The following is a 27,456-nucleotide window of genomic DNA, read 5'->3' as shown; positions in this document are numbered from 1 at the left end:
ATGGTTTGAGATGTGTCTATTTTAATGCAAGTATCATGAACAAAGCGGATGAGCTTAGGGCGTGGATCAGTACATGGAGTTATGATGTTGTGGTCATTAGAAGACTTGGATGGCTCAGGGGCAGGAATGGCTACTTAGAATGCCAGGCTTTCGATATTTCAGAAAGGACAGGGAGGGAGGCAAAGGAAGTGGGTGTGTGGCACTGCTGATCAGACATAGTGTCACGGCTGCAGAAAAGGAGAAAGTCATGGAGGGAATGTCTACTGAGTCTCCGTGGGTGGAAGTTAGAAACAGGGTGTTTTTTTTAATATATAGACCACCCAATAGTAACAGGGACATTGAGGAGCAAATAGGAAGACAGATTCTGGAAGGATGCAATAATAACAGGTTGTCGTGGTGGGAGATTTTAATTTCCCAAATATGGATTCACATCTCCCTAGAACAAGGAGTTTAGATTGGGTGGAGTTTGTTAGGTGTGTTCAGGAAAGTTTCCTGACACAACATGTAGATAAGCCTACAAGTGGAGAGGCTGTATTTGTTCTCGTATTAGGAAATGAACCTGGTCAGGCGTCAGATCTCTCAGTAGGAGAGCATTTGGGAGATAGTGATCACAATTCTACCTCCTTCACCAGAGCATTGGAGAGGGATAGGAACAGACAAGTTAGGAAAGTGTTTAATTGGAGTAAGGGAAAATATGAAGCTATCAGAAAGGACTTGGAAGCATAAATTGGAAACAAATGTTTTGAGGGAAATGTACAGCAGAAATGTGGCAAGTGTTCAAGGGATATTTGTGTGGAATACTGCATAGGTACATTCCAATGAGACAGGGAAAGGATGGTAGGGCACAGGAACCCTGGTGCACAAAGGCTGTTGAAAATCTAGTCAAGAAAAAAAAGCTTACGAAAGGTTCAACAAACCAGGTAATGATAGAGATCTAGAAAATTATAAAGCTAGCAGGAAAGAGCTTAAGAACGAAATTAGGAGAGCCAGAAGGGGCCATAAGAAGGCCTTGGCAAGCAGGATTAAGGAAAACACCAAGGCATTCTACAAGCATGTGAAGAGCAAGAGGATAAGATGTGAGAAAATAGGACCAATCAAGTGTGACAGTGGAAAAGTGTATATGGAACCGGAGGTACTTAATGAATATTTTGCTTCAGTAGTCACTACAGAAAAGGACCTTGGCGATTGTAGGGATGACTTACAGTGGACTGAAATACTTGAGCATTTAGACATTTAGAAAGAGAATGTGATGGATCTTTTGGAAAGCATCAAGTTGGATGAGTCGCTGGGACCGGACGAGATGTACCACAGGCTACTGTGGGATGCAAGAGAGGGGATTGCTGAGCCTCTAGCAATGATCTTTGCATCATCAATGGGGACAGAAGAGGTTCCAGAGGATTAGAGGGTTGCAGATGTTGTTCACTTATTCAAGAAGGGGAGTAGAGATAACCCAGGAAATTACAGACCTTTGAGTCTTACTTCAGTGGTTGGTAAGTTGATGGCGAAGTTCCTGAGAGGCAGGATTTATGAACATTTGCAGAGGCATAATATGATTAGGAATAATCAGCATGGCTTTCTCAAAGGCAGATCGTGCCTTACGAGCCTGAGTGAATTTTTTGAAGATGTGACTAAGCACATTGATGAAGGTAGAGCAGTAGATGTAGTGTATATGGATTTCAGCAAAACATTTGATAAAGGACCCCATGTAAGGCTTATTGACCTTGCTTTGTGGATCCAGAATTGGTTTGCCCACAGAAGGCAAAGAGTGGCTGTAGACAGATCATATTCTGCATGGAGGTCGGTGACCACTGGTGTACCTCAGAGATCTGTTCTGAGACCCCTCCTCTTCTTGATTTTTATAAATGACTTGGATGAGGAAGTGGAGGGATGGGATAGTGCTGATGACACAAAGGTTGGGGGTGTTGTGTATGGTGTGGAGGACTGTCAGAGGTTACAGCGGGATACTGGTAGAATGCAAAACTGGGCTGAGAAGTGGCATATGGAGTTCAACCCAGATAAGTATGAAGTGGTTCATTTTGGTTGGTCAAATATCATAGCAGAATATAGTATTAATGTTAAGACTCCTGGCAGTGTGGACGATCAGAGGGATCTTGGGGTCTGTGTCTGCAGGACACTCAAAGCTGCTGCACAAGTTGACTGTGTGATTAAGGCGGCATATGGTGCATTGGCCTTCATCAACCATGGAATTGAGTTTAAGAGCCAAGAGATAAAGTTACAGCTATATAGGACCCTGGTCAGACCCCACTTGGGAGTACTGTGCTCAGTTCTGGTCACCTCTCTACAGGAAGGATGTGGAAACCATAGAAAGGGTGCAGAGGAGATTTACAAGGATGTTGCCTGGATTGGGGAGCATACCTTATGAGAATAGGTTGAGTGAACTTGGTTTTTTCTCCTTGGAGTGACAGAGGATGAGAAGTGTATAAGATAATGCGAGGCATTAATCGTGTGGATAGTCAGAGGCTTCTTCACAGGGCCGAAATGGTTAACATGATAGGGCACAGTTTTACGGTGCTTGGAAGTAGGTACAGGGGCAAGTTTTTTCCTGTAAAACTCAGAGTGGTGAGTGCGTGGAATGGGTTGCAAGTGAATGTGGTGGAGGCGGATACAATAGGGTCTTTTAAGAGACTCCTGGATAGGTGCATGGAGCTTACAAAAATAGAGGGGAATCGGTAACCCTAGGTAATTTCTAAAGTACATGTTTGGCACAGCATTGTGGATCGAAGGGCCTGTACTGTGCTGTAGGTTCTCTATGTTTCTAAATTATATTATTACAGACATTCTATAACAACTAACATCATTGATAACACATCTTAATTTCCTGGCATACAAAAGTAGCCTGATGTGTAGAGTTTTGCCCAATAGCATAGAACAAACATATGGGTACCACTTAAAGGATCTGCTTATGGAAGAAACAGGTTTGCATTGCATACTGAGCAATTACCATCAACGCTGACCAATTTTTATTGATGTACCATAGAAAGCATTCTATTTGGATGTATAATAAAGTAAAGGATAGTTACAAGTTCGATTGTGAGGTTGAAAGTACAGATTTCTGATGACAGCAAGATTGAAGCTCTCCTTCAGCCTGGTCATACACACTTTTAGGCTGTTGTATCTTCTGCCCAATGGACACAAATACATGACTTGCTGAGTTCCTCCAGCACTCTGTGTGTGTTGCTCACAATTTCCAACATTTGCAGAATCTCATGTTTCTGACTATCTGGATGACAACTGCTCTGGACATGGCTCAGCACATCACAGAAACCAGCCTCCCTCTCCTTGATAAACTCTGTCTATACTTCTCACTGCTTCAGTAAAATAGCCAGCATAATCAAAAACCTCACACACCCTGGACATTCTCTCTCCTCCCTCTCCCATCGCACTAAGTAATGATTTGATCTGAATGAACAATATGCAAGTTTTTTCTGCTGTATCTTGGTGCATATAACAATAATACACCAATACCAAAACTTGTGACAGATTTATCCAACTTAGAGGTGACTTCTCAGGAGCAAGATTCAAAGCCAGTAATGGTCTTAGCAGTTCCTTCAGATCCTAATGTTGCCACCCAAACCACCAGAGTACCAATCCCAACCAACTACCCTCATCCAGCAAAGTATCAATCCCCTTTCACCCCGTAGCACCTTTAATGCGCTGTCCATTGAATACTCAAGTAGACAACTATCAAAATCCCAACCAGTAACTGCAAGCCATCCACTACAGTCCTTCTCCCTTCTACCATCAATACAGATTACCCACCATCACTGATCAGCAACAGTTGAAAAGTAAACTAAAGCAGCCAGATTTCCCATGCACATTTCACATTCAATTTTATAAAGACAATGAAACACAAATGAGAAAATCAGCCAGAATTAGCAATTAAGGTGACCATCCATTTAACAATTTGTATAATTATCTACTGTTATGTTTTTTGCATATTTCAGTTATTACCAGAGCAATGCACTTCACCATAGAAAGTTCTCTCCAAAATAATCTAGCTCTCAAAAAATTTAATGAAAATATTTACCATGCACTAGGATTACTGCAACAAGGAACATTTGGCTTATATTTCCTGTACGGTAGATTTCGTGTCATCATATCAATAGATCCAAGCAGCTCCATGATGCTAAGATACTGTTCAAAGAAAAATAAGGTTTTGTTTTTATAAAAATGCCATCTTTAATCATCCAGTTATTATTGTACAATTGTACTTTATTCAAGTTTTATTTTAATTGTGGTGCAATCCCTATATTCTTGTTACTTATGAACATCAGCAATATAATTTCTGGGTTCAGTGTCAGGTTTACAAGGTACTTTACAAGATATTTTAATATCTTTATTTCTTTGTTAATTGTAATTTACTCATTGTTTATCTTAAAAATGCTATTCCAATATTGAAGTCAGACATATGCATTTATGAAAAGGAAGAGAAGGAACTTGCCCATCAACTATCAACAAAATTACACAAAATTAAAGAGCTAGATCATTCAGCACATTGAATCTGTGCCTGTTGAAAAAGCCAAATTTTTACAGCTGCAGCCCTGTTAGGTCACTTCTCTTCATAGCAGCCTATTCTAAATTGGATGAAAAATGATTTTCTCATCTCCTCTCCCATTCTTGAGCTAACTAAGAACAAAGTACAGCCTCTCATTTGAGAATATAATACAGCCTCTCATGTCTGCTCTGTCATTCCATATCATGGATGATCATTTCTCACGACACCACTTTCGTATTCTACCCTATATCCTTCAATTCCCCCAAGAAGTACTTTTTGGTCTGAAATATAACGACCAACCGATTCTCTAAAACCTCCTTGTGTAGACGCATCCAAATATTCACAATCCTCCAGATTAAGAATTCTTTTTAACTGCTGTTCTCTGAAATGGATAACCTTTATTATGAAGATGCGACCCCCTAGTTCTAGTTAGCCTATCCAGTTAAAGCATCAATTTTTTAGTGAGGTAGTGCAGTGGTTAGTGCATCTCTTTACAGCACTAGTTGTAACACCGAGGTTCAATTCCTGCCACATGCCATGAACACTGACTTCTCTAACTTCCATTAATGGCCCCCTCCCCTTCTTACCCCATCCCTGATATATTTAGATTAGCCCCCCTTTTTTTCTCTCTCTCTGCCTATCACTCTGCCTGTTCTCCATCTCCCCCTGGTGCTCCCCTCCCCCTTTCTTTCTCCCTGGGCCTCCCGTCCCATGATCCTTTCCCTTCTCCAGCTCTGTATCCCTTTTGCCAATCACCTTTCCAGCTCTCAGCTTCACCCCACCCCCTCTGGTCTTTCTCCTATCATTTCACATTTCCCCCTTCCCCTCCTATTTTCAAATCTCTTACTATCTGTCCTTTTAGTTAGTCCTGACGAAGGGTCTCGGCCCGAAATGTCGAAAGTGCTTCTCCCTATAGATGCTGCCTGGCCTGCTGCGTTCCACCAGCATTTTGTGTGTGTTGCTTGAATTTCCAGCATCTGCAGATTTCCTCATGTTTGCTATTTAAATTCAATTTCTGCCGCTGTCTGTAAGGAGTCTGTACATTCTCCCCTGACCATGTGAAGTTCCTTGGGTGCTCCTATTTCCTCCCACATTCCAGGCATACAGTTAAGATTAGTGAGTAATGGGCATGCTACGTTACAATCAGAAGTACAGCAACAACCATTGCATCAAATCTTCACTGAGTTGATGCAAACATATTTCACTGCACCTTTTGATGTACATGTGACACATAAAGCTAATCTTTAATCATTAAACCCTCACAAGCCTTCTTAAAATACATTTTTCACTGACATCACATTCATCAAACGTCAACCCTGCTAACTAAAGTGACTTCCTGAGCCAATCCCATTTGCCTACATTTAGGCCATTTCATTCTAAGCCATTCCAATACATTGTCCTGCCCCAATGTCTTAAATGTTGCAACTGCACTGACCCCTACCTATTTCCTCAGCCAGTTTATTCCAAATAACCCCCACCCTTTCCTTTAAACTATTCCCTTCTCAGTAAACTCAGGATTCTCATGACAGACTCCCCTGCTATAAGAAAAAGAAAGCAGCCAGCCACCTTATCTATGACCCTCATGACTTAGGTCTCCATTAGGTCACTCCTTCACTCCCTGGAAAATAGCTGCAAAAAGCTATACAACTTTACACAGATGATACATGGCAAATTACACAAAGGAGCTTAAATGTTCCTGTCAATTTCTTTAACCCTATTAATCAAATTCCTTTAATTGCACTTTCCAAATTCTACACTACCTTGATGAGCTATTATTGTTTTCTGACAAAGGGTCCCAAAGGTAACCACTGTTTCCCTATCCAAGATGCTGTTTCTGCTTTTAATTTGGTATAGTCCCAGTCTGCTTAACTCACTACCAAATTATTTTAAATCTCTGCCCACTAGATATTGACCCCTCTGCTTAGGGAAATCACTTTCTAACCTCTCCATTGACTTTCCTCAACTTTGTATCAATAACAGAATCCAGTGTGATCTCATTGAGAATACCATATATGTCCTCATGAGGAAGGTTTATAACTGTTATAACTCCTGCTTTTATTTCTTACGTTCTTGTGTTCTGCAAACTCTTGAAACACTGTTTGGTTCTAATGATACAGAAAAAGCACTGGCTTCTGCAAAGCATCCTCAGTGTCACCATTCTAGGTAACACATCCTGGAATTTCCTCTATACCCTCTCCAAGGTAATTACATTGATGCTGTGACATGATGGCAGAATGACACGCAATACTCAGGTTTATCCAAAAAACGTTTGCTTTGTTATCATAAAATGTACCTTAAAATTTAACACAACTTTTTAAATGAAATATTAATAACAGAAGCCAGTTCTCCATTTGGTTCTTGGCCAAAACCTGTAACTGACAAGAGTCTGTAGATACATACAAACTTGATTATTTTCTGAATCCCTCTTGATTCAATGTACACAGAAATTAAGTTTGCTAAAGAGGAAAAATACTAATTCTGTGATTAGTTAACAGCATTTCGTACCTGAGGTCTCTTGAGTTCAATGGTTATACCTTGGAGGTCTACTTCCAAGTTTACCTTTGGTGATGCAAAGTCAACTTCTGCTCGGGGATTCATTTCAAGTTTGGCTTTTGCAGATATTGGCTGGAAAACTAAAATATTAACAAGACAGAGATGATAAATCACAGAAGATTGTTTTTCAAATTATCCTAAAACATGACAAATTGATGTCAACGGTAGACACAAGGGATTACTGTTGCAGTAATTAGGAGCACAAACTCAAACTACTGCAGGAACACTGTGAGTCAGACAGCATCTTTGGAGTCAGAGGAATGGCCTACATTTTGGGTCAACCCCATAGACTGACCATCCCCTCTGCCTCCACAGATGCTGCCGAACCCAATAAATTCCTGTCATCTTGTTTACACAAAATCTCCCATGTTCTCTGAAGAATTAGATCAATTACACATAGGGGAAAAAGTAATAGCACATGAAATTTAATCTGGACAAATGTGAGGTGGTGTACTTTAGGAGGTAAATATAAGAGGAATGTATATCGTTCACGGAGGGACCTTTAATAGCACGAAGGCAGAGAGGGATCTTGGGATCCAAGCCAAAGACACCAGAAAGTAGAAACATACAGAATGCATAGGACACGACTGCATTTACTGATCATGGCTCTGAGTACAAGAGTCTGAAAGTAATGCTGCAGCTGTATAAAACTTCAGCTGGGCTGCCCATGTAATGGGGCAACCAGAACTGCATGTAATATTACAAGGATGAATGCTTTCCAAAGGTTTACCAGGATGCTGCCTCCATTAAACACTACCTACAAGACGTGGTTAAACAAACTTGGATTGTTTTTTTTTCCCGGGAGCATCAAAGGCTAAGAGGACACCTGAGAGAAGTGTTTTTTTATAATTTTTTTAAATTATGAGTAGCTTCAATAAGGTAGAGTCAGAATCTTTTCCCCAGGGTAGAAGATTCATACACAAGAGGCTATAGCAATATACTGAGAAACAGTAGCGGGTAGAAAGGTAAGAGGCAAAAAAAAATCAAAGGAAATATCTGGGGAGCTTTTTCTTTTATATAAACAGAGCAGTAGGTGCCTAGAATTAGCTGCCAGGGATGATGGTAGAAGCCAACTTAGTTGGGACATTCTTACAAATTCCCCTAATCTAACAGACAAATTCCTCTGGTCAAATCTCCATATCATACATTTCATTTATTACTACTCATTACTTCTTCCCCCTCGCATGCACTTGAAATTCAAGAGGAGAAAGAAAAAAAAATCTAACTTTTTCCTTCTTACCTTCCAGGAGATAGGTTTTGGTCCTGTTACTGGTCGCCAGTGATTAATGGCAAGAGAACAGGATCTCTTTAGAATCTAAACAGAAACTGCATGCAAACTATTGTGAATGTTAAATGCATAACAGCTTCAAATGCAAGCAACTTACTGAACTCATATTCCCTTGGAATGAAGTCACTTGTTGAAACTCCACCTTTCAAGAGTTCCTGAAAAGTAGTTTAAAAATTACATTTCAGAATGAAGATTGCTACTGGATGCTAATGTCATCAGAAGAAAACGGTATCATTAAAAAGCCTGAACCAATAGAGCTAAATAATATTGCCACTGGTTTAATTAGTCTGCATTAGGAATAAGGCAAGTACCGTAGATGTCGGATTATAAGCCGCTACTTTTTTCCCACATTTTGAACAGCTTTGAACTCTGCGGCCTTTACTACGGTGCGGCTAATACATGATTTTTTTTCATGCCGCCAAAAACATTTTGCCTCGTAACAGTAGATCAATAAAATTGATGAGTAGTTCACAGAGGTCCAATGAAATTGTACGATAAATCAAGCGCACTTTCACAATTAAATTATTGTAAATCAGTCATTTGTACTCACCCTCATCAACATGGAAAACACTCGAAGAAAAGCATTGTGCTGCCTTTATGGCAGTTATTTAGTTTATAATATTTTCGCTTAGTAATTCATTTTCTAGTTAAAGTTAGAAGTGTTTTAACTATATTTGTTTTCTGTACTACATCGCGAGATGCTATGACGTCACACCCGGTTTCGCCGCGTCTTGTGGGAAAAATGCCGTTTGCGATAAACGGGAAGGAGGGGGGGAGCGCATTACGCGAGCGGCATTAGATCTGAGCGAACGCTGCTTTTAAGTTAAAGGCGATCAATAACTTTTCCTGGTAGGCTGCAGTATATATATTTTTTACCAGTCGTTAGGAGATATTGGAATGTTGTTCAGTAAAAAAGTATACGCAACGTATATTTAAAAGTAGCCGCGTTACAGGCACGGTTCGAAAAAAAGCATTTGCAATATGTATTTGTTTATGTTACCATATGGATTTAATTAAAAGTTAAAAAATCCTCACATGTAATATCTTTCTGTGTAAATATCTCATATTACAACGTGGGACACCTGCGGCCGAAAATCCGGTGCGGCCTGTACGAGTACAAAATTGATTTTATTTCTAAAATTAGAGCCAGCGGCTTTTAATCAGGTGCGCTCTGTAGTGCGAAATCTACGGTACTATGGACCCAGAATTTTATCAACATTGATCTGACTGTATTCTAGTCCCTGTAACTTAACAAAACTATTTATTTAAAAATATGCTCTCCACTTTAGTTTGCCTTTTTTGTTCTGCCAAAATAACAAGTTCAAATTCCTCACCATTACATTTCACTAGCAACCTACCCCTACATTCGACAAGTCTTTAGCCCCGACACCATTTAATATCCACACCACATCTTGAAGTTTTCAATCAACTGTACATTTGTAAGTTGTGCCTGGTAAAACCAAACTCAACTCATGAACATAAATTAACAACAGCAGTGGTTCTAATACTACACTTGGGAAAGCACTGTACGTTTTCCTCTAGTTTGAGAAACCAACTTCCAACATGATTATTTTCTGTAATTTAGCATTTTTTTCCATCCATTCCCCTTACTTTCTATAAACTTCATAATCATGATCAGGGTATTAGGAGACATTCAAAATTTAAGAAATGGGAATAGAAGTAGGTCACCCAGCCTTTTGAAATTTCTGCGCAATTTACACCATAACTACTAATCTTCTTCCATAGTACATTTTACCTGCTGCACTCCTTAATAACTAAAACTCTACCAATCACATTGATGTGAATGAATTCCATTACCAAGTCTCTTCAATCATCCCTGATGCAGAATTATAATGGTTCACTCCCCTCTGAGTGGAGCAACTTCTCATCACATCCTAAGCTTCTATTTCCTTATTCTCAAACCACTCTCCCATCATAAAAATTATGGGAAGAAGAAGGGTTGAGGGAGAAATTAATCAGCCATGATGAAATGGCAAAGCAGTCTTGATGGACAAGTGCCCTAATTCAGCTCCTATCTTTTCATTTCATCATACCCACCTAGCAAGCTACTTTAAGCAGTTTGTAAATTTCCATTAAGATTTCCTCACATCGTTCTGAATTTGATAGAATATGGAACAAATCAGCTCAATCCCTCCTCTGGAGGCAAACTCTTTGTGCAACAAGTCCAGTAAATGTTCCTACATTTTCCAAAGCAAGTAAATCTTCTCTTAAAAAAAGATTAAAACTGTACATAATATTCAGGGAGTCTTATTAAAGCCCTAGACAAGTGCAGTAATACTTGGTCACTCCTGTGAAACCTCTTCATCCCATTGGTCCTTGGTAACTTGTGTGCAAGCACAGAGTACTTTCTCCACCAGCAAGATCAAACTGATTAGTTTGTAGTTACGTCATCTATCCCTCCCTACATGTATTTTGGAACAAGCATTTAACATTTGCATTTTTTCAGTCCTCGGGCACCAATTCATATTCTATAGAATCACTGAATCAGACACATTACCACTGTCTCTAGTTGTTTTACAGTAGCAGTACAATGCAAAAGCAAACTTACTTTATATTACAAAATAAATAAATGAAAAATAAAAAAAAAAACAGAAAAATCAGGTAGCATTTAAGAACCACTCAGAAATCTGATTGGGAGGGGGGGGGGAAGAAACCAATTCTGAATTTTGAGTGTGAATCTTCAGGCTCCTGTACCTCCTTTCTGATGGCAGTAACATGAAGATTAAGTTCCAAGGCTTTAGAAGTTTCCTTCCTTTGTTTCATTTGCCCCAATAACTGGAGGGGCACAAATTGTAGATTTGGAATATCAATTCTTTGCTCGAGATTTCTTTAGTAAAAACTGATGTGAACTCATTTGGTGCTTCATCTATGCTCTTTGTTTCAGTAGGTTATTAACAATTTTAACTATTTTAGGTGTGTAATTGGAAATCAAAGGAGAAAGCAATAGTCTCTATGGATTAGTAAAATGGAATCAATGTTGGTGTTGACATTGATTTAAACAAAAACTAGCTCAAGGACAGGAAGCAGTCATATTAAATGGCTCTTGTTGTGAAGAAATATTAGTAAATAGTGGTATTCCCCAGCCATAAATGCCAGTACCGTTGCTCCTGTTGACTTTTAAAAAAAAGTTATAAAATCACTGAGCCCTATTTCAAAATTTACAAATGCCAGCAATCTTGAAGTGGTACATAGCCAGGAGGATAGCAATAAATGGCAAAAGGACTGACTGATTGGGATGAAGTGACAAAATAACTCAGATAGAGGCTAAATTACACAGTCTGAAAGATGAGCAAGAACAAGGAGGCCTAGGTACAATGTACATGTACGCACCTTTTAAAGTGGCAAGACTTACTGAGTGATCATTTGCTAAAAATACATGAAATCCTGGGCTTCATAATTAAAAGTGTATAAAAACAGGAAGGTTATGTTGAATTTTTATACAATAGTCACTGGGTGATGAAAGTTATTACATTCAGTTTTACTCATCTGATTTTAGGAAGGATGTGAAGATTGTGAAAACATTTCCCTAAATGGGATTCTGCTTGGAGCAAAGGAGATTAAAGGATTTAACAGGTGTACAAGATCAGAGCAGAATTAGATAATCTGAAAGATAATGGCAATTGTTAATTGTAGCTCAAGGACCAACAGATTCAAAGTACTCAGTGAGACAAGGTATGTACTGTTATGAGTGATGAACAGACCTGATGGAAATGGGGTGCAGAGTTAACCATTCCCCCCCCCACCCTGAGAACTATGAACTATTGCTGTTGCTATGCTGATACTGAGAGAGGGAGATGACACCCAGGCAAGAACATCTGCTGCAGATAAGAGGGAGAGGGAGACTGTTGATCTATTGTATTTTGACTCTTCCTGGATTATTTACCCTTCACTACAAGGACTTTACTTTGCTCGTTAACATTCCACAGGAGACAGCAGGAGTGGCCTGATTTGATGGACACAGTCATTCAGAGTTGATGGATAGCTGAGACCCCGTTAGTAGGGATAAAAGACAGGTCTGGGGAGACACCCTTCAGACACACCAGTGGACAGTGACCGAGTGTTGTGAACCCACAGAAAGGTGGGCGTTTCGAAGACCGAATCAGGAGATCAGTCAATAAAGCTCACAGTGTTACAGCAGGGCCGGTGGGGACTTGTGTGTGTGTCCACTCATGCCAGAGTGACGAGTCCACCACAGAAAAACGGTCTAGCTGAAGGACGGAGGGGTCATAACTGAATGGCCACAACGACACGACGGATTAAGAAAGCCACAGGTTTGCCTGCTGCAGCTGCCTAATCTTTCGCTCTCTCTCTCTCTCTCCAACGATTACAACACAACCATAACTACCTCAGCATGTATGAACTGAACTGAACTTTATACTTTTCTATGACAATTCATTTACCCCTAGACATCGATAGCTTGTTTATTATTGCTTATGTATTATTCCTACACTTTTAAGTTTATTACTGCTAACTTGTTTTATATGTATATTTGCATTTTTGATACTGTATTGTGTAGTTTACTAATAAACACCTTTAGTTTTGGTACCACCAGACTCCAACGGATTCTTCTTTCTCTGCTGGTCTGACACCCAGTTACGGGGTACGTAACAATACATACAGAGTAGCTATGACCCAAAACTCAGTGATAGTCAATTAAGACTTTTAGAAGGGAACTGAATAAGCACAAAGGAAAGTAATTTATAAGTCTGTAGGGAAAACAAAAGGGAAAGGGACTGAACCAATTGCTTCACAAGAATATGAGCTCAGTGGCAAATATGACAGGTTCTTGCGCCATAAAGATTGTATAAAATTCAGAATATTAATATTACAAAGAATCTTAATCTTGAGGGCCTAGAATATGTTAAAATACTGTAAACATTTATTCTGCAAATTCAAAATATATTCATCAACTTTGGAAAGAAGGACTGATTTCCATATAATAGGGAATAGAATTGAGAATATTTACAATGTTGAGAGTATAAATATGCAATTAAAACTTATTAGAATTGTGACAAGCACATTAAACTTCAGCTGAATGCTGAGCTTGCTCTCCTAAGATTAAAGATTGGATACATGTGCTAAAAACTATACATAATTTTGATAGAATGAACAAGAAACTTCCCAGCTTCAGAAGGGCAAACACCAGAGGAGACATTCAAGGTAACCAGAACAAGTGCAAAATAGGTTTTTTCTTAAAATAAAGGAGTAATAAGTTACAACAAAATAAAGACATTTTAAAAAACATGGGAACAGAAATTTATAACAACTTTTCTGAAGAAAATTAGATAAATCCCTCAAAGGAAACTAAATAAATAAGGTCCATATCAAAGTGCCAGCTCGGGCAAAATGAGCCAAATGGTTTCCTTCTACGCTTCATTGTTCTACGGCGTCAGAAAAGATTTGTGTGCCAATATGTTCTGCACCATAATCATTCATCATTTTAGAAGAGGAGTGGAAGCAAAAGTGAGAGCCAATGCAAGTGAGAAAGTAAACCTCAGAAGCAAGAACAAGGGATTAAAATTATTAGATCAATTATATTAAATCAGCTTACCAAGGCCTCAGTCTGACTGGTATAAGAATACATTTTGGTGTTGACATTCCAATATGCACAGAGGTAGTCTAATCGGACAAGCTGAAATTTGAAAGAAAACATGCAATTACATAGAAATATATGAAAATCCAAATATTTCTTGTTACAAATCAATTACTGTTACCTTATTGAAGACGTGCTCACATTGATCATGTAAACACGGATTCCATCGTTCATCTGTAGTCTGTTATATAAAATTAAAACAAAGGTTGGAACAGAAAAATATTAAATAGCAATAATAAATGTCCTAACTTCTATTTCATATCTATTCAGAAACAAAGATCCAGCTGCATTTCAAAGGGAGTAATTTTCTAGTATTTACAACATTTGGTACAAGACACTAAACTAGGTTAAATTATATCTGCAACACAAGAAAAGTAACCTTACAAATTTAATAGTTTATATTTGGTAATTTGGCAAGAATTTGATAATTTCTGTTCAGTACAACAAAAAATTGCAGGACCATTGCAGTGATTAAATGGCGGAATATTTATTTCCAGATGTTTGCACAAACATAGGGAACAACATTTTCAAGTATTGAATGTGCATTTGTTCAAAAGCAAATATTCCAATACCGCTGAAAATATGTTGAAAACTATTTAAAATGATTATTCAAAATTAATCATTCTACCCAATACTTTAGTTAGATCAGAATTAATTTCATTAACAGCAGTTGAATAACAAGCTAAAGAAAATGGTTTTAATACATCATAATTGCACTTAAAAGATGCATAAAAAATAATTGCAAATTAGTTCCTAAACTGAATTCGGGAAAATTTTATGGCCTAATAAACAAGTTTGACCATAAGTGGTTCCTCAGAGGCAAATACTATCAATGTATTTGAGAAGGTAGATACCCTTATTCAAACCACACAGATTTTAAAAAAGTATAAGAAAATGAAATATGTAATGAGTCATTGGCTTGATTCGGCAAAAGATTTCTGCCAGGTACCCTTTACAATAAAGCAAAAAAAAAAGACTGTGTTGCCTTAAGGCATTTGTTTAGCTTTATTACATTTTCGCTTTAGTAATTCGTTTGTAATTATTTTCTAAAGTTAAGGTTGTTGAAAGTAAATTTGTTGTCTGTAACGTGGCATGCGATGATGTCACACCCGGTTTCACCGTGTCTTGTGGGTAAATACCGGTTTGGAGAAACGGGAAGGAGGGGGCTTCTGTGTGCAGGATCAGCGCGAGAAAAGTTTTCATTCTACGCACTAAGAAACATCATAGAAGCAACGCCGTAAGTTCATAAGATAATCGATATGTTGAAGTAAAAACGTTAACGCTGATTCTGTTAAAAATAATGATGGTTAATAAAGTTTATTTTCTTGTGCTATTGAAAGCATTACTGGATAGTTTGTGTGAAGTGTATTTAAAGCCAGTTGATGGTGCAGATAGATTGTCTGTATGTTGTACTTTAATGTAATATAGTTTGTTGTAGTTTTACTTTTACAAGTATTTATGATGTAAATGTGATGCCAAGAAGGAAACAAATACTGTATATAACACACACAAAATGCTGGTGGAACACAGCAGGTCAGGCAGCATCTATAGGGAGAAGCACTGTCGACGTTTCAGGCCAAGACCCTTCGTCAGGACTAACTGAAAGGAGAGATACTAAGAGATCTGAAAGTAGTGAGGGGAGGGGGAAATGCGAAATGATAGGAGAAGACCAGAGGGGATGGGATGAAGCTAAGAGCTGGAAAGGTGATTGGTGAAAGTGATACAGAGCTGGAGAAGGGAAAGGATCATGGGACGGGAGGCCTCGGGAGAAAGGAAGGGGGAGGGGGGAGCACCAGAGGGAGATGGAGAACAGGCAGGGTGATGAGCAGAGAGAGAGACAAACAAACAAGCAACTAAATATGTCAGGGATGGGGTAAGAAGGGGAGAAGGGGCATTAACAGGTTAGAGGCTACCCAGCCGGTATATAACGTGTTGTTCCTCCAACCTGAACGTGGATTCATCTTGACAGTAGAGGAGGCCATGGATAGACATTTCAGAATGGGAATGGGATGTGGAATAAAAATGTGTGGCCACTAGGAGATCCTGCTTTTTCTGGCGGGCCGAGCATAGGTGTTCAGCGAAATGGTCTCCCAGTCTGCGCCGGGTCTCACCAATATATAAAAGGCCACACCAGGAGCACCGGATGCAGTATACCACACCAGCCGACTCACAGGTGAAGTGTCGCCTCACCTGGAAGGACTGTCTGGGGCCCTGAATGGTGGTGAGGGAGGAAGTGTAAGGGCAGGTGTAGCACTTGTTCCGCCTACAAGGATAAGTGCCAGGAGGGAGATCGGTGGGAAGAGATGGGGGGGACGAGTGGACAAGGGAGTCGCATAGGGAGCGATCCCTGCGGAAAGCAGAACGGGGGGGGGGGGGGGAGGGAAAGATGTGCTTGGTAATGGGATCCCCTTGGAGGTAGCGGAAGTTATGGAGAATTATACGTTGGACCTGGAGGCTGGTGGGGTGGTAGGTGAGGACAAGGGGAACCCTATCCCGAGTGAGGTGGTGGGCGGATGGGGTAAGGGCAGATGTGCGGGAAATGGGAGAGATGCGTTTGAGAGCAGAGTTGATGGTGGAAGAAGGGAAGCCCCTTTGTTTAAAAAAGGAAGACATCTCCTTCGTCCTGGAATGAAAACCCTCACCTGAGAGCAGATGCGGCGGAGACGGAGGAAGTGTGAGAAGGGGATAGCATTTTTGCAAGAGACAGGGTGGGAAGAGGAATAGTCCAGGTAGCTGTGAGAGTCTGTAGGCTTATAGTAGATATCAGTAGATAAGCCGTCTCCAGAGATGGAGACAGAAAGATCAAGAAAGGGGAGGGAGGTGTCGGAAATGGGCCAGGTAAATTTGAGGGCAATTTCCGTTAATGCCCCTCCTCCCCTTCTTACCCCATATCCCTGACATATTTAGTTGTGTTTGTTTGTTTTTCTCTCTCTCTGCCCATTACCCTGCCTGTTCTCCATCTCCCTCTGGTGCTCCCCCCCTCCCCCTTTCTTTCTCCCGAGGCCTCCCGTCCCATGATCCTTTCCCTTCTCCAGCTCTGTATCACTTTCACCAATCACCTTTCCAGCTGTTAGCTTCATCCCACCACCTCCGGTCTTCTCCTATCATTTCGCATTTCCCCCTCCCCCCACTACTTTCAAATCTCTTACTATCTTTCCTTTCAGTTAGTCCTGATGAAGGGTCTCGGCCCGAAACGTTGACAGCGCTTCTCCCTATCGATGCTGCCTGGCCTGCTGTGTTCCACCAGCATTTTGTGTGTTGTTTGAATTTCCAGGATCTGCAGATTTCCTCGTGTTTGCTCTTTAAATACTGTATATATTTTGTATTGTTTTATCAACAGTTTTCACCATACGTTAATGTGGAAGAGTGAACAGCAAACGGTTAATCTTACTGCAATCGTGACCTCATTGACTACAGTTTACCTCGGTGTTTAGTTCAGCATTCCTACACCAGTACGAGAACACTACAGACTACATTGCCTTATTTTTTCACAAGGAATATGAAAAAAAACACTATCAGGGCCAGGTAAATATGATTATTTGCAGGGGTTTTGAGATGTTCTATGGTACAATTAAACAAATCATCTGTACAGAGACTAAGAAAACTCAATTCCGATTTCAGAATGAAATTAACAATATGGATCCAAAGACCTACAAGTTCTCTCTCACAATGGGTGCAGTTAATAAGAAGGGACATTTCCAAGGAGGAAGGCAAAGGGAAAACCATGCAAATTGGAGGCATGATGATAGAAGCAGTGTTTGACAATAATAAAAAATCATGGACAAGTAGGTCCTGTTTGCCCGAGTTCAGGATTACTGAAGCACACATATCAAATGACTGATTCAGCATAGACAAACTTCTAATTAATGGCTTTGGCAATAGTGGAGGTTGGGTTACAAAAATGCAAATAGATGGTCTTCGTTTATTTTTAGTAACAGATAGCACATGGTATTGGAGGCTTATTTCTGATGCAACCAGTAGGATGATATCTGAAAGCACATGGGATCAAAAGCACATTCACATGAAAGAGATGGCAAAGCACCAGAGGCAAGAATTAGTCATACAATTGCAGTAACAAGCTCAGGATATCACATGGCTCTTCATCTAATTTAGTATCTCTGAAATGAACGCCATTGAAATTCAAAACCTTAAATCAACTGTACCTCAAGACTTAAATTCTGAAGTGAAATTCCAAATGACAATGGGTGGTTGTAATTTGTGATCTGCATATACAAATAGAATAAAGCATATTAAGTAAGCAAAGGCTAGTCAAACCTGGATTCAAGTTGATTAGTATCAGTAAGATAAAAAGGAATAATGAATACCACTTATAATGAAACCAGGTACTGAAATTATACAGATTTTGAAAAACTTTCTATAAAAAAGGAAATTTATAAGCTTCTTATAATGCCTAATCTCAAATACAACCGAGCACTTTGACAGAAAAAGCCTGATTTCAAGTACTGGCAGCATTTGTCAACACAAATATTCCCAAATTTGAGACTTCTAAGTGAGCACGGAGATTTCCAATTGCATTTTACGAGTGATTCAACAGTTAAGCAAAGACGATGGGAGTATTTCAAGAGTCAGCAAAGCAGCACAAATTTCTACAGATAGCAAAAAGGTCTATTGAAAAGAATAATGTAAAATATAGAAAAGCAAATTCTAGAAATTCAGACATCTGTGGATAGAGAAACAGAATTAACGTTTCAAGGTCAAGTTTCCTTACAGTTTTGAGAGAATCTTCTATCTGAAACATGAACTCTGCTTCTCTTTCCACTGATGTAATCTAACATACTGAACACATCCACATTTTCTGTTTTTATGATGGCAGGGAAGTATACCAGCAGGATAACAAAAAAGAAAAGAAAATCCATTTATTTGATTGGAGGAAAAGGCTGTTAGGAATCTGCCATGCATAAAGTCATATTTTTTACTAATTAGTAACAGCTTGAATGTTTTTCAAATTTTCAGAGCCTTTTGAATGTTACAAAATGCGTGACAAGTACAAGAGGTAGCTGAATCAAAAGCAACAGCCAAGATTTTACTTCTAATCATAAGTTGGCTTTAAAAATATTGAAAAATATGCAGATACTAAAAACCTAAAATAAAACTGAAAAATTCTGAATAAGCATCTTCAACTGAAATGTTAATTGTTTCTGTTCCCACAATTATAGCATGTGCAGCTGAGTATTTCCTGCATTTACTCTTTTAACTATAGGTGAGCTTGTATGTTCAGCACTTAACAAGATTATATTGACTACGGGCCTACTGTTACATACTCACGTTTGAACACAGGACAGTGGGATGATGTAATGGTCTTGTGAGTAGGATGATGTATTAGTCTTGAGTGGGATGATGTAATTGTCTCATGACCGTGGGGTGATGTTATGTCGCGTGATGGCATGTTCCAAACGGTATTTAAACCAAGCCCACGGTCTGTGACGCAGTTCTCATTTTTATATTTGTGCAACGTTGTTGTTGCCGGTCGGGGGTGTAGAGGCTCCACTGGTTTTGCTTGTTGCACGTTTATTTTCCCTCACAGTCCAGTATCGGAGAGTGAAGGCATTACCGGAGTTATCCGAGTTCAAAGGATTGGATAAAGTTAATGGGGAATGATATACCTTTGTGACTTCGTTCAGGAATTGTGGCATGCACATTTGTATGCAACAGGGTACTGATTGTGTATGATCAGCCTCGATCACAGTGAATGGTGGTGCTGGCTAGAAGGGCCGAATGGCCTACTCCTGCACCTACTGTCTATTGTCTATTGAGTTAAACCCCTGCAAAGTCTGGAAGGTTTGGGCAATGACCACCCTCCAGTCAAAAGGTCAGTTCCTTTTATTTCCTCATGATTTCTTCAAACAAGGAAACTCTGGGCTGTGAGATCAGAAGATTCATCGTTACTTCGAAGGAATCATTGTTTCAGGGAAGTCTCTCCTTAATGACTGTATAAATCACATGGACTTTTCAATTTATCACTTTAAGACTGTGCTTGGATGAGAACTCAAGAACAGTTTCTAAGTTCGACTGTTTGTAAGATACTGCCACCTAACTGTTAACTCCCGGTTAAGTTAGTCGTTTGTTTACTTCTCTACATTTTGAGCAGAGGTTAATAAATCTCGGAATTTGTTTTAAACCCTGTCTCAGTTTCATACTCATTGCTGCTGCATTCGTAACACTACTATCAAACAGCATCTTGCCATTTTGAACTGGCCAGTTTCAAAGTACAAAATGACACTGATTAGCCCACAAAAGCTACCTTCTAAGTTCCCAAGGCACTGAAAAAGAGGAAAAACTGCACCCTAAAATGAGAACTGAGTATTCAGTTTTAAAGGCAGAAACAGGAGAAAATCCTGTACTTTTTTCCACAGATGCTGAAAATCCAAGTAACACACACAAAATGCTAGAGGAACTCAGGCCAGGCAGCATCTATGGAAAAAAGTACAGTCGACGTTTCAGGTTGAAACCCTTCGGCAGGACTGCAAACAGAATATGGGATGCTGTTCCTCTAGGTGGCATCTGGCCACATCACAACAGTGAAGACAACCAAGGGAAGCTAGGTCAGTATGGGAATAAAAAGGGAGGTTAAATGACAAAACCAAAATAAAGGCGAAGTTAAGGACAAGGCCACTCTTGCAAATATATATTATGCTTCACTCCAACTCAGGTATCACTGTAAACACAATAATTTTAAATTCAACTAATATGTTATTGGCCATAGTCTCAGAAATAAATGCACCTTTTTCCAGACAGGGTCTTTATAAAGATATTCAAAATTTACAAGCATAAAATACAAATCAAAATACTCACATTATCTTCATAACGGATATGGATGTTGGCAATTTTCACCTGCAGATTCTTAATAACCTGAGTAATTAACTTTTCAATGAACGTGTCTTGTTTTCCTTCTTTAGGATTTTCTGTTAAAAATGTTAAACATTAATGACAGTAGACATTATAATAATATTTCACGTTTGCATCATGTGCTCATTAAAAATTATTTCCTCAACTATTTCAAATATCTGTAGGGATGCTGGAGAGAAAGAATGTCAATTATAAGAATGAATAAGAATTATAAGAAAGAATAATTTCAAATTGAAGGAACATGACTCAATAAGCATACATTCAGAAAATCAGTATTTGAAGTACTTTAGTCTCTGATTAAAATATAAGAAGAGCTATAATATCGAGAAACAATTATAGAATTTTAACATGTGCTGCACTTCTTAGCCATCAGTTTTTTCTTCATTTCTCCATAGATAGCAGGTATCACAATAACTGACATCGGGATATAGAGTATTCTACAAAAAGAGGTTACTTATTAACTGTTAAAACATTACAGGATCCATGAAATATGGAAGGTTTTTTGTTTAAACTGGACTTTCAAAACTGATATAGATGATTGTGAAAAAACATAACAAGTCTACAGAATGATCTCAGCCAGCTGAACACCAGAAATAAATTAGTAAAAAAAATTTCCACCAGTATTCCACAGAATGAATGCTAATATTATCTTTGTACAAGAGACTCATGTGAGGAAGGTGGATAGTCAACGTTTTTTTTATGTTTTGGAAAGACCAACAGTATCACTCGAATTCCCAAGCCAAAGTAAGAGGTGTTTCCATTTTTATAGATTCTTCAACCTCTTTTATACACTATGAAACAATTTTGGACCAACAAGGTAGATTTTTGCTTGTCACTGGTTCACTTTTCAATCAAAAAGTTGTTTTAGTTAATGTTTATGCTCCAAATACTGACTGTCCTGAATTTTTTAAATGTCTATTTACATCCTTTCCTAATTTAAATGAATACATGTTGATAATGGGTGGAGATTTTAACTGTTGCTTAAATCCTTCAATGGATATATCTAAGCCCACCCAGGTTCTTCCGAATAAATCGGCCTCTCCTATTAATTCCTTTATGGTTGATTCTGGAATTTCTGAAATTTGGCAATTTTTATACCCTAACGATAAACAATTTTCATACTTTTCTCATGTTTATCATAATTACTCAAGAATTGACTACTTCTTTATTGATCATCATTTACTCAGATGTTATCAATTGTAAATATGATTCCATTACCATTTCTGACCATGCACCTTTGAAGTTATCTATTAAGACAATGGATTCATCTTCTAACTCTAAATCTTGGAGGTTCAACTCTATTTTACTGCAGGACTCAGACTTTCTTAACTTTATTAAACAACAAATTGATTTGTTTTTTTCAACAAATTCTGCAGAAGAGATCTCTACTGGAACATTATGGGACACTTTTAAAGCATTTATTCGTGGACAGATTATTTCATACTCTGGAGTTAGGAAACGAACTAATTCTGAAATATTAATATTGGTCGATAAAATTAAAGAAATTGATAAGATTTATTCAGTGACCCGCAGTAAAGAACTTTATAAAAAAGAGTTGAACTTCAAATGGAACATAGTTTGTTATTATCCTCTTCGATTGAAAATCAGTTAATTAAATCTAGAACCCAGTTTTCTGTATATGGAGATAAATCTGGCAAATTATTGGCTAATCGAAAATTGCTTCAGTTAAACAACAAATCACCAAGATTCGTAAACGAGATGGCACTTTGACGATTGATCATAAAGAGATAAATAAAGCCTTTCAAGATTTTTATAACTCTTTATATCAATCAGAATTTGTTGAGGATTCTTCCATAATGGATGAATTTTTAAGAAAATTGAATATCCTGAAATTAACAACAGAAGCCAGTGTATTTCTAGACGCACCTATTACAGAAACCGAAATAAAAGAGGCTATTTTTTCAATGAATTCAGGTAAAGCCCTTGGTCCGGATGGTTATACTGCGGAATTTTTAAAATCCTTTTCTTCTATACTCTCTCCTTGGCTTTGTAAAATTTTTAAAGATGCGTTAACTGTAGGTAAATTACCACAATCTTTTTATGATGCCTCCATTTCTCTAATTCTTAAAAAAGATAAAGACCCCACTGAATGTGCATCCCATCAGCCTATATCCTTGCTGAATACGAATTCTAAGATTTTTACCAAAATTTTGGCCACTAGATTAGAAAATATATTACCTAAAATTATTTCTGAAGATCAAACCGGATTTATTAAAAACCATTATTCATCTTTTAACATCAGAAAATTAATTAATATAATTTATACTCCTTCATCTAAAATACCAGAATGTGTTATTTCCTTAGATGCTGAAAAAGCGTTCGATAGAGTTGAATGGCCATATTTATTTAATACGTTGCAGAATTTTAATTTTAGTTTAAAATTTATATCATGGATTAAATTAATATATTATAAACCTTTGGCTTCAGTTTTTACCAATAATCAGAGATCTCCTTTTTTCCAGTTATCCCGTGGTATGAGGCAAGGCTGTCCTTTAAGTCCTTTATTATTTGACATTGTTTTGGAACCTTTAGCCATTGCCATTCGTGAATCACCTAATATTTTTGGTATTACTCGTGGGGAAGAGACTTATAAGTTATCATTATATGCTGATGATTTGTTACTATACATATCTGACCCTGAGAGATCTATTCCTGCTATTTCGTCCTTGCTTACTCAGTTTAGTAGCTTTTCTGGTTACAAACTGAATTTTAATAAGAGTGAATTATTTCCATTAAATATGCAAGTTCCAATTTATAAACACTTACCATTTAAACTTGTTACAGATCATTTTACTTATTTGGATATTAAAATTACCAAGAAACATAAGGATTTATTTAAAGTTAATTTTTTACCTTTAATTGACCAAATCAAGTAACTTGTTACCAGGTGGTCCCCATTATCTTTGTCATTGGTTGGTCGAATTCATGCTATTAAGATGATAGTATTACCCAAATTTTTATATTTATTCCAAGCATTACCAATTTTTATTCTTAAATCTTTTTTTGATATTATTGACTCCAAAATATCCTCATATGTGTGGCAGAATAAAAATCCTAGATTAAGTAAAAAATATTTACAGAAGCCTAAGAAGCAGGGTGGTTTGGCTTTGCCAAACCTGAGATTTTACTATTGGACAGTTAATATTCGATATTTAATATTTTGGACACAAGAATCGATTATAGTATCTTGCCCACAATGGGTAAATTTGGAAAGTAAATCTGTACAAGACTTCTCATTGTTTTCTATTTTAGGATCTTTGCTTCCTTTGCTTTATCTAAATTGAATAAACAAATAACCAATCCTATAGTTAAACATACATTACGAATATGGTTTCAATTTTGTAAATTCTTTGGCTTGAATAAGTTTATCTTATCAAGCCCTATTATATCTAACTTTTTTTTTCGGCCCTCTTTTATGGTTTATGCCTTTGTATTATGGAAAACAAAAGGTATAACATGTTTTCATGATTTTTTTAGACAATAGTTTTATGTCCTTTGAACAGCTATCTAATAAATATAATTTGCCTAAAACTCATTTTTTTTTTAGATACTTACAAATTAGAAATTTCTTGAATAACATGTTACAGTTTTTTCCGAAATTATGTCCAATGGACATTACGGAAAAATTTTTAGCTCTGAATCCTTGCCAGAAGGGTTTAGTAGCCATCATTTATAATATGATCATGAAAATACAGCCAGAAGTATCAGGAAAAATTAAGAAGTAATGGGAAAAAGAACTTCATTGTCTTATACCCACTGAGCAGTGGGAGAAAATTTTACAATTAGTCAATTCTTCTTCTATTTGTGCTAAACATGCCTTAATACAGTTTAAGGTTGTACATAGGGCTCATACGTCTAAGGATAAACTTGCTCGATTTTATTCTTATGTTAATCCAACCGTGACAGATGTCATTCTGAAGTTGCTTCATTGACCCACGTTTTGGTCTTGCCCCTGTTTGCAAAATTATTGGAAAGATATTTTCGGTACTATTTCAACAGTTCTGAATATCAAATTGCAACCGCATCCTATTACTGCAATTTTTTGGATTACCAATGGTGGATAATAGTTGTTTATTCCCCTCAGCTCGGCAGATGATTGCATTTGTTACGTTAATGGATAGAAGATCTATCCTATTGAATTGGAAAGAAATTAATTCTCCAACCATATTTCAGTGGTTTTCTCAAACTATTTCTTATTTGAGTTTAGAAAAAATTAGAAGTGTTATTTTTGACCCTTCAATTAAATTTGAAGAAACTTGGAGACCATTTATTCAACATTTTCATATGAGCTAAACTGACTTTTCCTAAACCTTACTTTTATTATCCTTAATTATTTCGATGGAGGTGCGGAGTTATTGACGCTGCTGTGTATATTTGACATAATGCAATGGCCCATGTTGGTTAGGTTTTATTTTGGAGGGTTTTTTTTCTTATTTACTCCTCTTTTCATAATCACTATGAGTTTCGGAGGTTATTATATATGGATTATCATCTATTTGTATTTATACTTTAACCTATTAATTATGTATTCTCAAACTCTCTGTATCTATGTTTCTCTTATGTTTGTTTAACATTAATAAAAAGACATAAAAAGAAAGAAAATTTTCCACCAATTGCTTCCTTAATGGTGTGGGGTGGGTAAAAACAAAAATCTCCAAATTAAAAGTTATTTCTGCCAGGTGATTTGTGTAATTTTATCCAATAGGAAAAAAACCTTGCATCCACTAGTTAAGTTTTTACTAGATGAATTTGTTTTTTTAAAACTATAAATGAAGCACTAGAGTAAAAGGCCAATTTAACTGGTAAAAATAATCAAGAATGCAAATTGTGAATATCGAAAACAATAAACAAAATATTATGGTCAGCTAATTACTGTAGACACAATTTTAGACCATTGGGAATGAGTCATCATTTGATGAAATTCTCAAAAGATTTTCTTTCCTCTTTGCTACTCTATAAATAATTTTTTCCATTAAGAGTGAATGCAAAAATTATACAAGTAATGATGGACAGAGTAATGAAACACAATTCCCTTCACCTTTGTCAGCAACCTTCTGCTTAGCTTCTTCAATTCTTTGCAATTCCCTCTGTTTGACTTCCTGAAGCTGCAATTCCTCTTTTTTGGCATCATATTCAATACCTAGGGAGATATTTTAAAATGTAAATACGGGAAACTAACACACAAAGCTTACATTTAAAGCTTACACAAAAGCTCAAGTTCAATTTTACTTCAGTTGAAAAAGTGTTCAATTTTTATACACTGACTTGCGATAACAATAACCAAATTTCATTTGAACCATTACAATGTTTGCTTACTGGCACATGGAACAACGAGCAAATAGACTCCATCTAATGTAGCTTCTACTGCTTGTGCATAAAGGTTCTTCCATGGTATCTTCAGTTCAAGTTTACCTAAGAAATCAAAATATTCAAAATAAACAGTCAAAGATCCTGAGCTACACTGAATGTGATGAAATATTGACTTATTTTTGGACATACCATCTGAAATGTCATGAATATATAACAAGCACTCTGCACACAAAAAGCATTTGCTAATAAATAATCCATAGACAAACAACAGAGAATTTCTATTGAGTAACTGACCAAAATCCCAGTTATGATGTTTATATTCTTTATTTGAAGAGACAGATTTGATTGTTGGATGAAACTTAGATATACTGGACAACTCATACTTATACAACTATTAAATAATTACAATCGTTAATCTTCTGCTGACATATATGAATCTTACACAATTCATGCATGTGTAAAAAATTAAGTACATGAACACAGGGAAAAATTAAAAGACATATCCACACACTCATTATTAGACTCAAAAGCACAGAACTATAGTGTTTTCAGAAGGCATTGATGTAGCCTGGCTTTAAAAAGTATTAGTTACTTAGCACAATAAAATCCAGCATGAAAGTCAAATACAAAGCAGTAAAGTGAAAGTAAGCAAGAACTGTGTAAATTGAAGCAGAATACCTTGTTGAAACACGCTGGCCCACTTTACACTCAACACTTAAATTTACATATGGGTTCAGGAGCAAGTTCTGACATTTAATTTCAATAAATAAATGATAAACATTAGAAAGCAGTGAAGAACCAGGCAAATACACATTCTAGCAAAGATTTAAAAAAAGGCTGGCAACTGTAATTCACTGTATAATGGTGTAATGCAATTTGGAATAATAAACAAGAAATGGGCTTATCAACAACAGAACAAGATGCAGAAAGTTATGAAATGGATGCTGGTGAATGCAATTAGCAGATCTGAGTACTTGATAGTCAGCATGGACAGGGTGGACTGAAGAGCTTGTAACAATGAATACAAATACATTTTTCATTTGCCCTCTATGTTCAAGAACTTAATTTCTTTCATACAAAGTACATAAACACAAAAATAGAAACACAGAAAACCTACAGCACAATACAGGCCCTTCAGCCCACAAAGCTGTGCCAAACATGTCCTTACCTGAGCAATTAACTAGGGTTACCCATAGCCCTTTATTTTTCTGAGTTCCATATACCTGTCTAGGAATCTCTTAAAAGACCCTATCGTATCTGCCTCCACTACCGTCGCTTGCAGCTCAT

General features: G+C 37.4%; 1 protein-coding gene across 4 annotated transcripts in view; it reads right to left on the bottom strand.

Moving 5' to 3' along the window:
- vps13a (vacuolar protein sorting 13 homolog A) overlaps positions 1-27,456 on the bottom strand; it is a 345,233-nt gene that overhangs the window by 251,645 nt on the left and 66,132 nt on the right. For all 4 annotated transcript variants that reach the window (XR_012101939.1, XM_073070330.1, XM_073070344.1 and 1 more), the window contains exons 4-12: positions 26,176-26,271; positions 25,898-25,999; positions 20,785-20,894; positions 18,135-18,194; positions 14,093-14,152; positions 13,930-14,010; positions 8,455-8,512; positions 7,022-7,149; positions 4,049-4,155 (exon numbers count right to left, since the gene is read on the bottom strand). Coding sequence is in view for 3 of the 4 variants with exons in the window: in XM_073070330.1 (XP_072926431.1) it covers positions 4,049-4,155; positions 7,022-7,149; positions 8,455-8,512; positions 13,930-14,010; positions 14,093-14,152; positions 18,135-18,194; positions 20,785-20,894; positions 25,898-25,999; positions 26,176-26,271 (802 nt within the window). In the remaining variant the exon portion in view is untranslated. The remainder of the gene's footprint in view (positions 1-4,048; positions 4,156-7,021; positions 7,150-8,454; positions 8,513-13,929; positions 14,011-14,092; positions 14,153-18,134; positions 18,195-20,784; positions 20,895-25,897; positions 26,000-26,175; positions 26,272-27,456) is intronic.

Source organism: Hemitrygon akajei, chromosome 2 (genome assembly GCF_048418815.1).
Source record: "Hemitrygon akajei chromosome 2, sHemAka1.3, whole genome shotgun sequence".
NCBI classification, from domain to species: Eukaryota; Metazoa; Chordata; class Chondrichthyes; order Myliobatiformes; family Dasyatidae; genus Hemitrygon; species Hemitrygon akajei.
The sequence above is the reverse complement of the archived record's forward strand: the minus strand, read 5'-3'. Positions and strand labels throughout refer to the sequence as shown.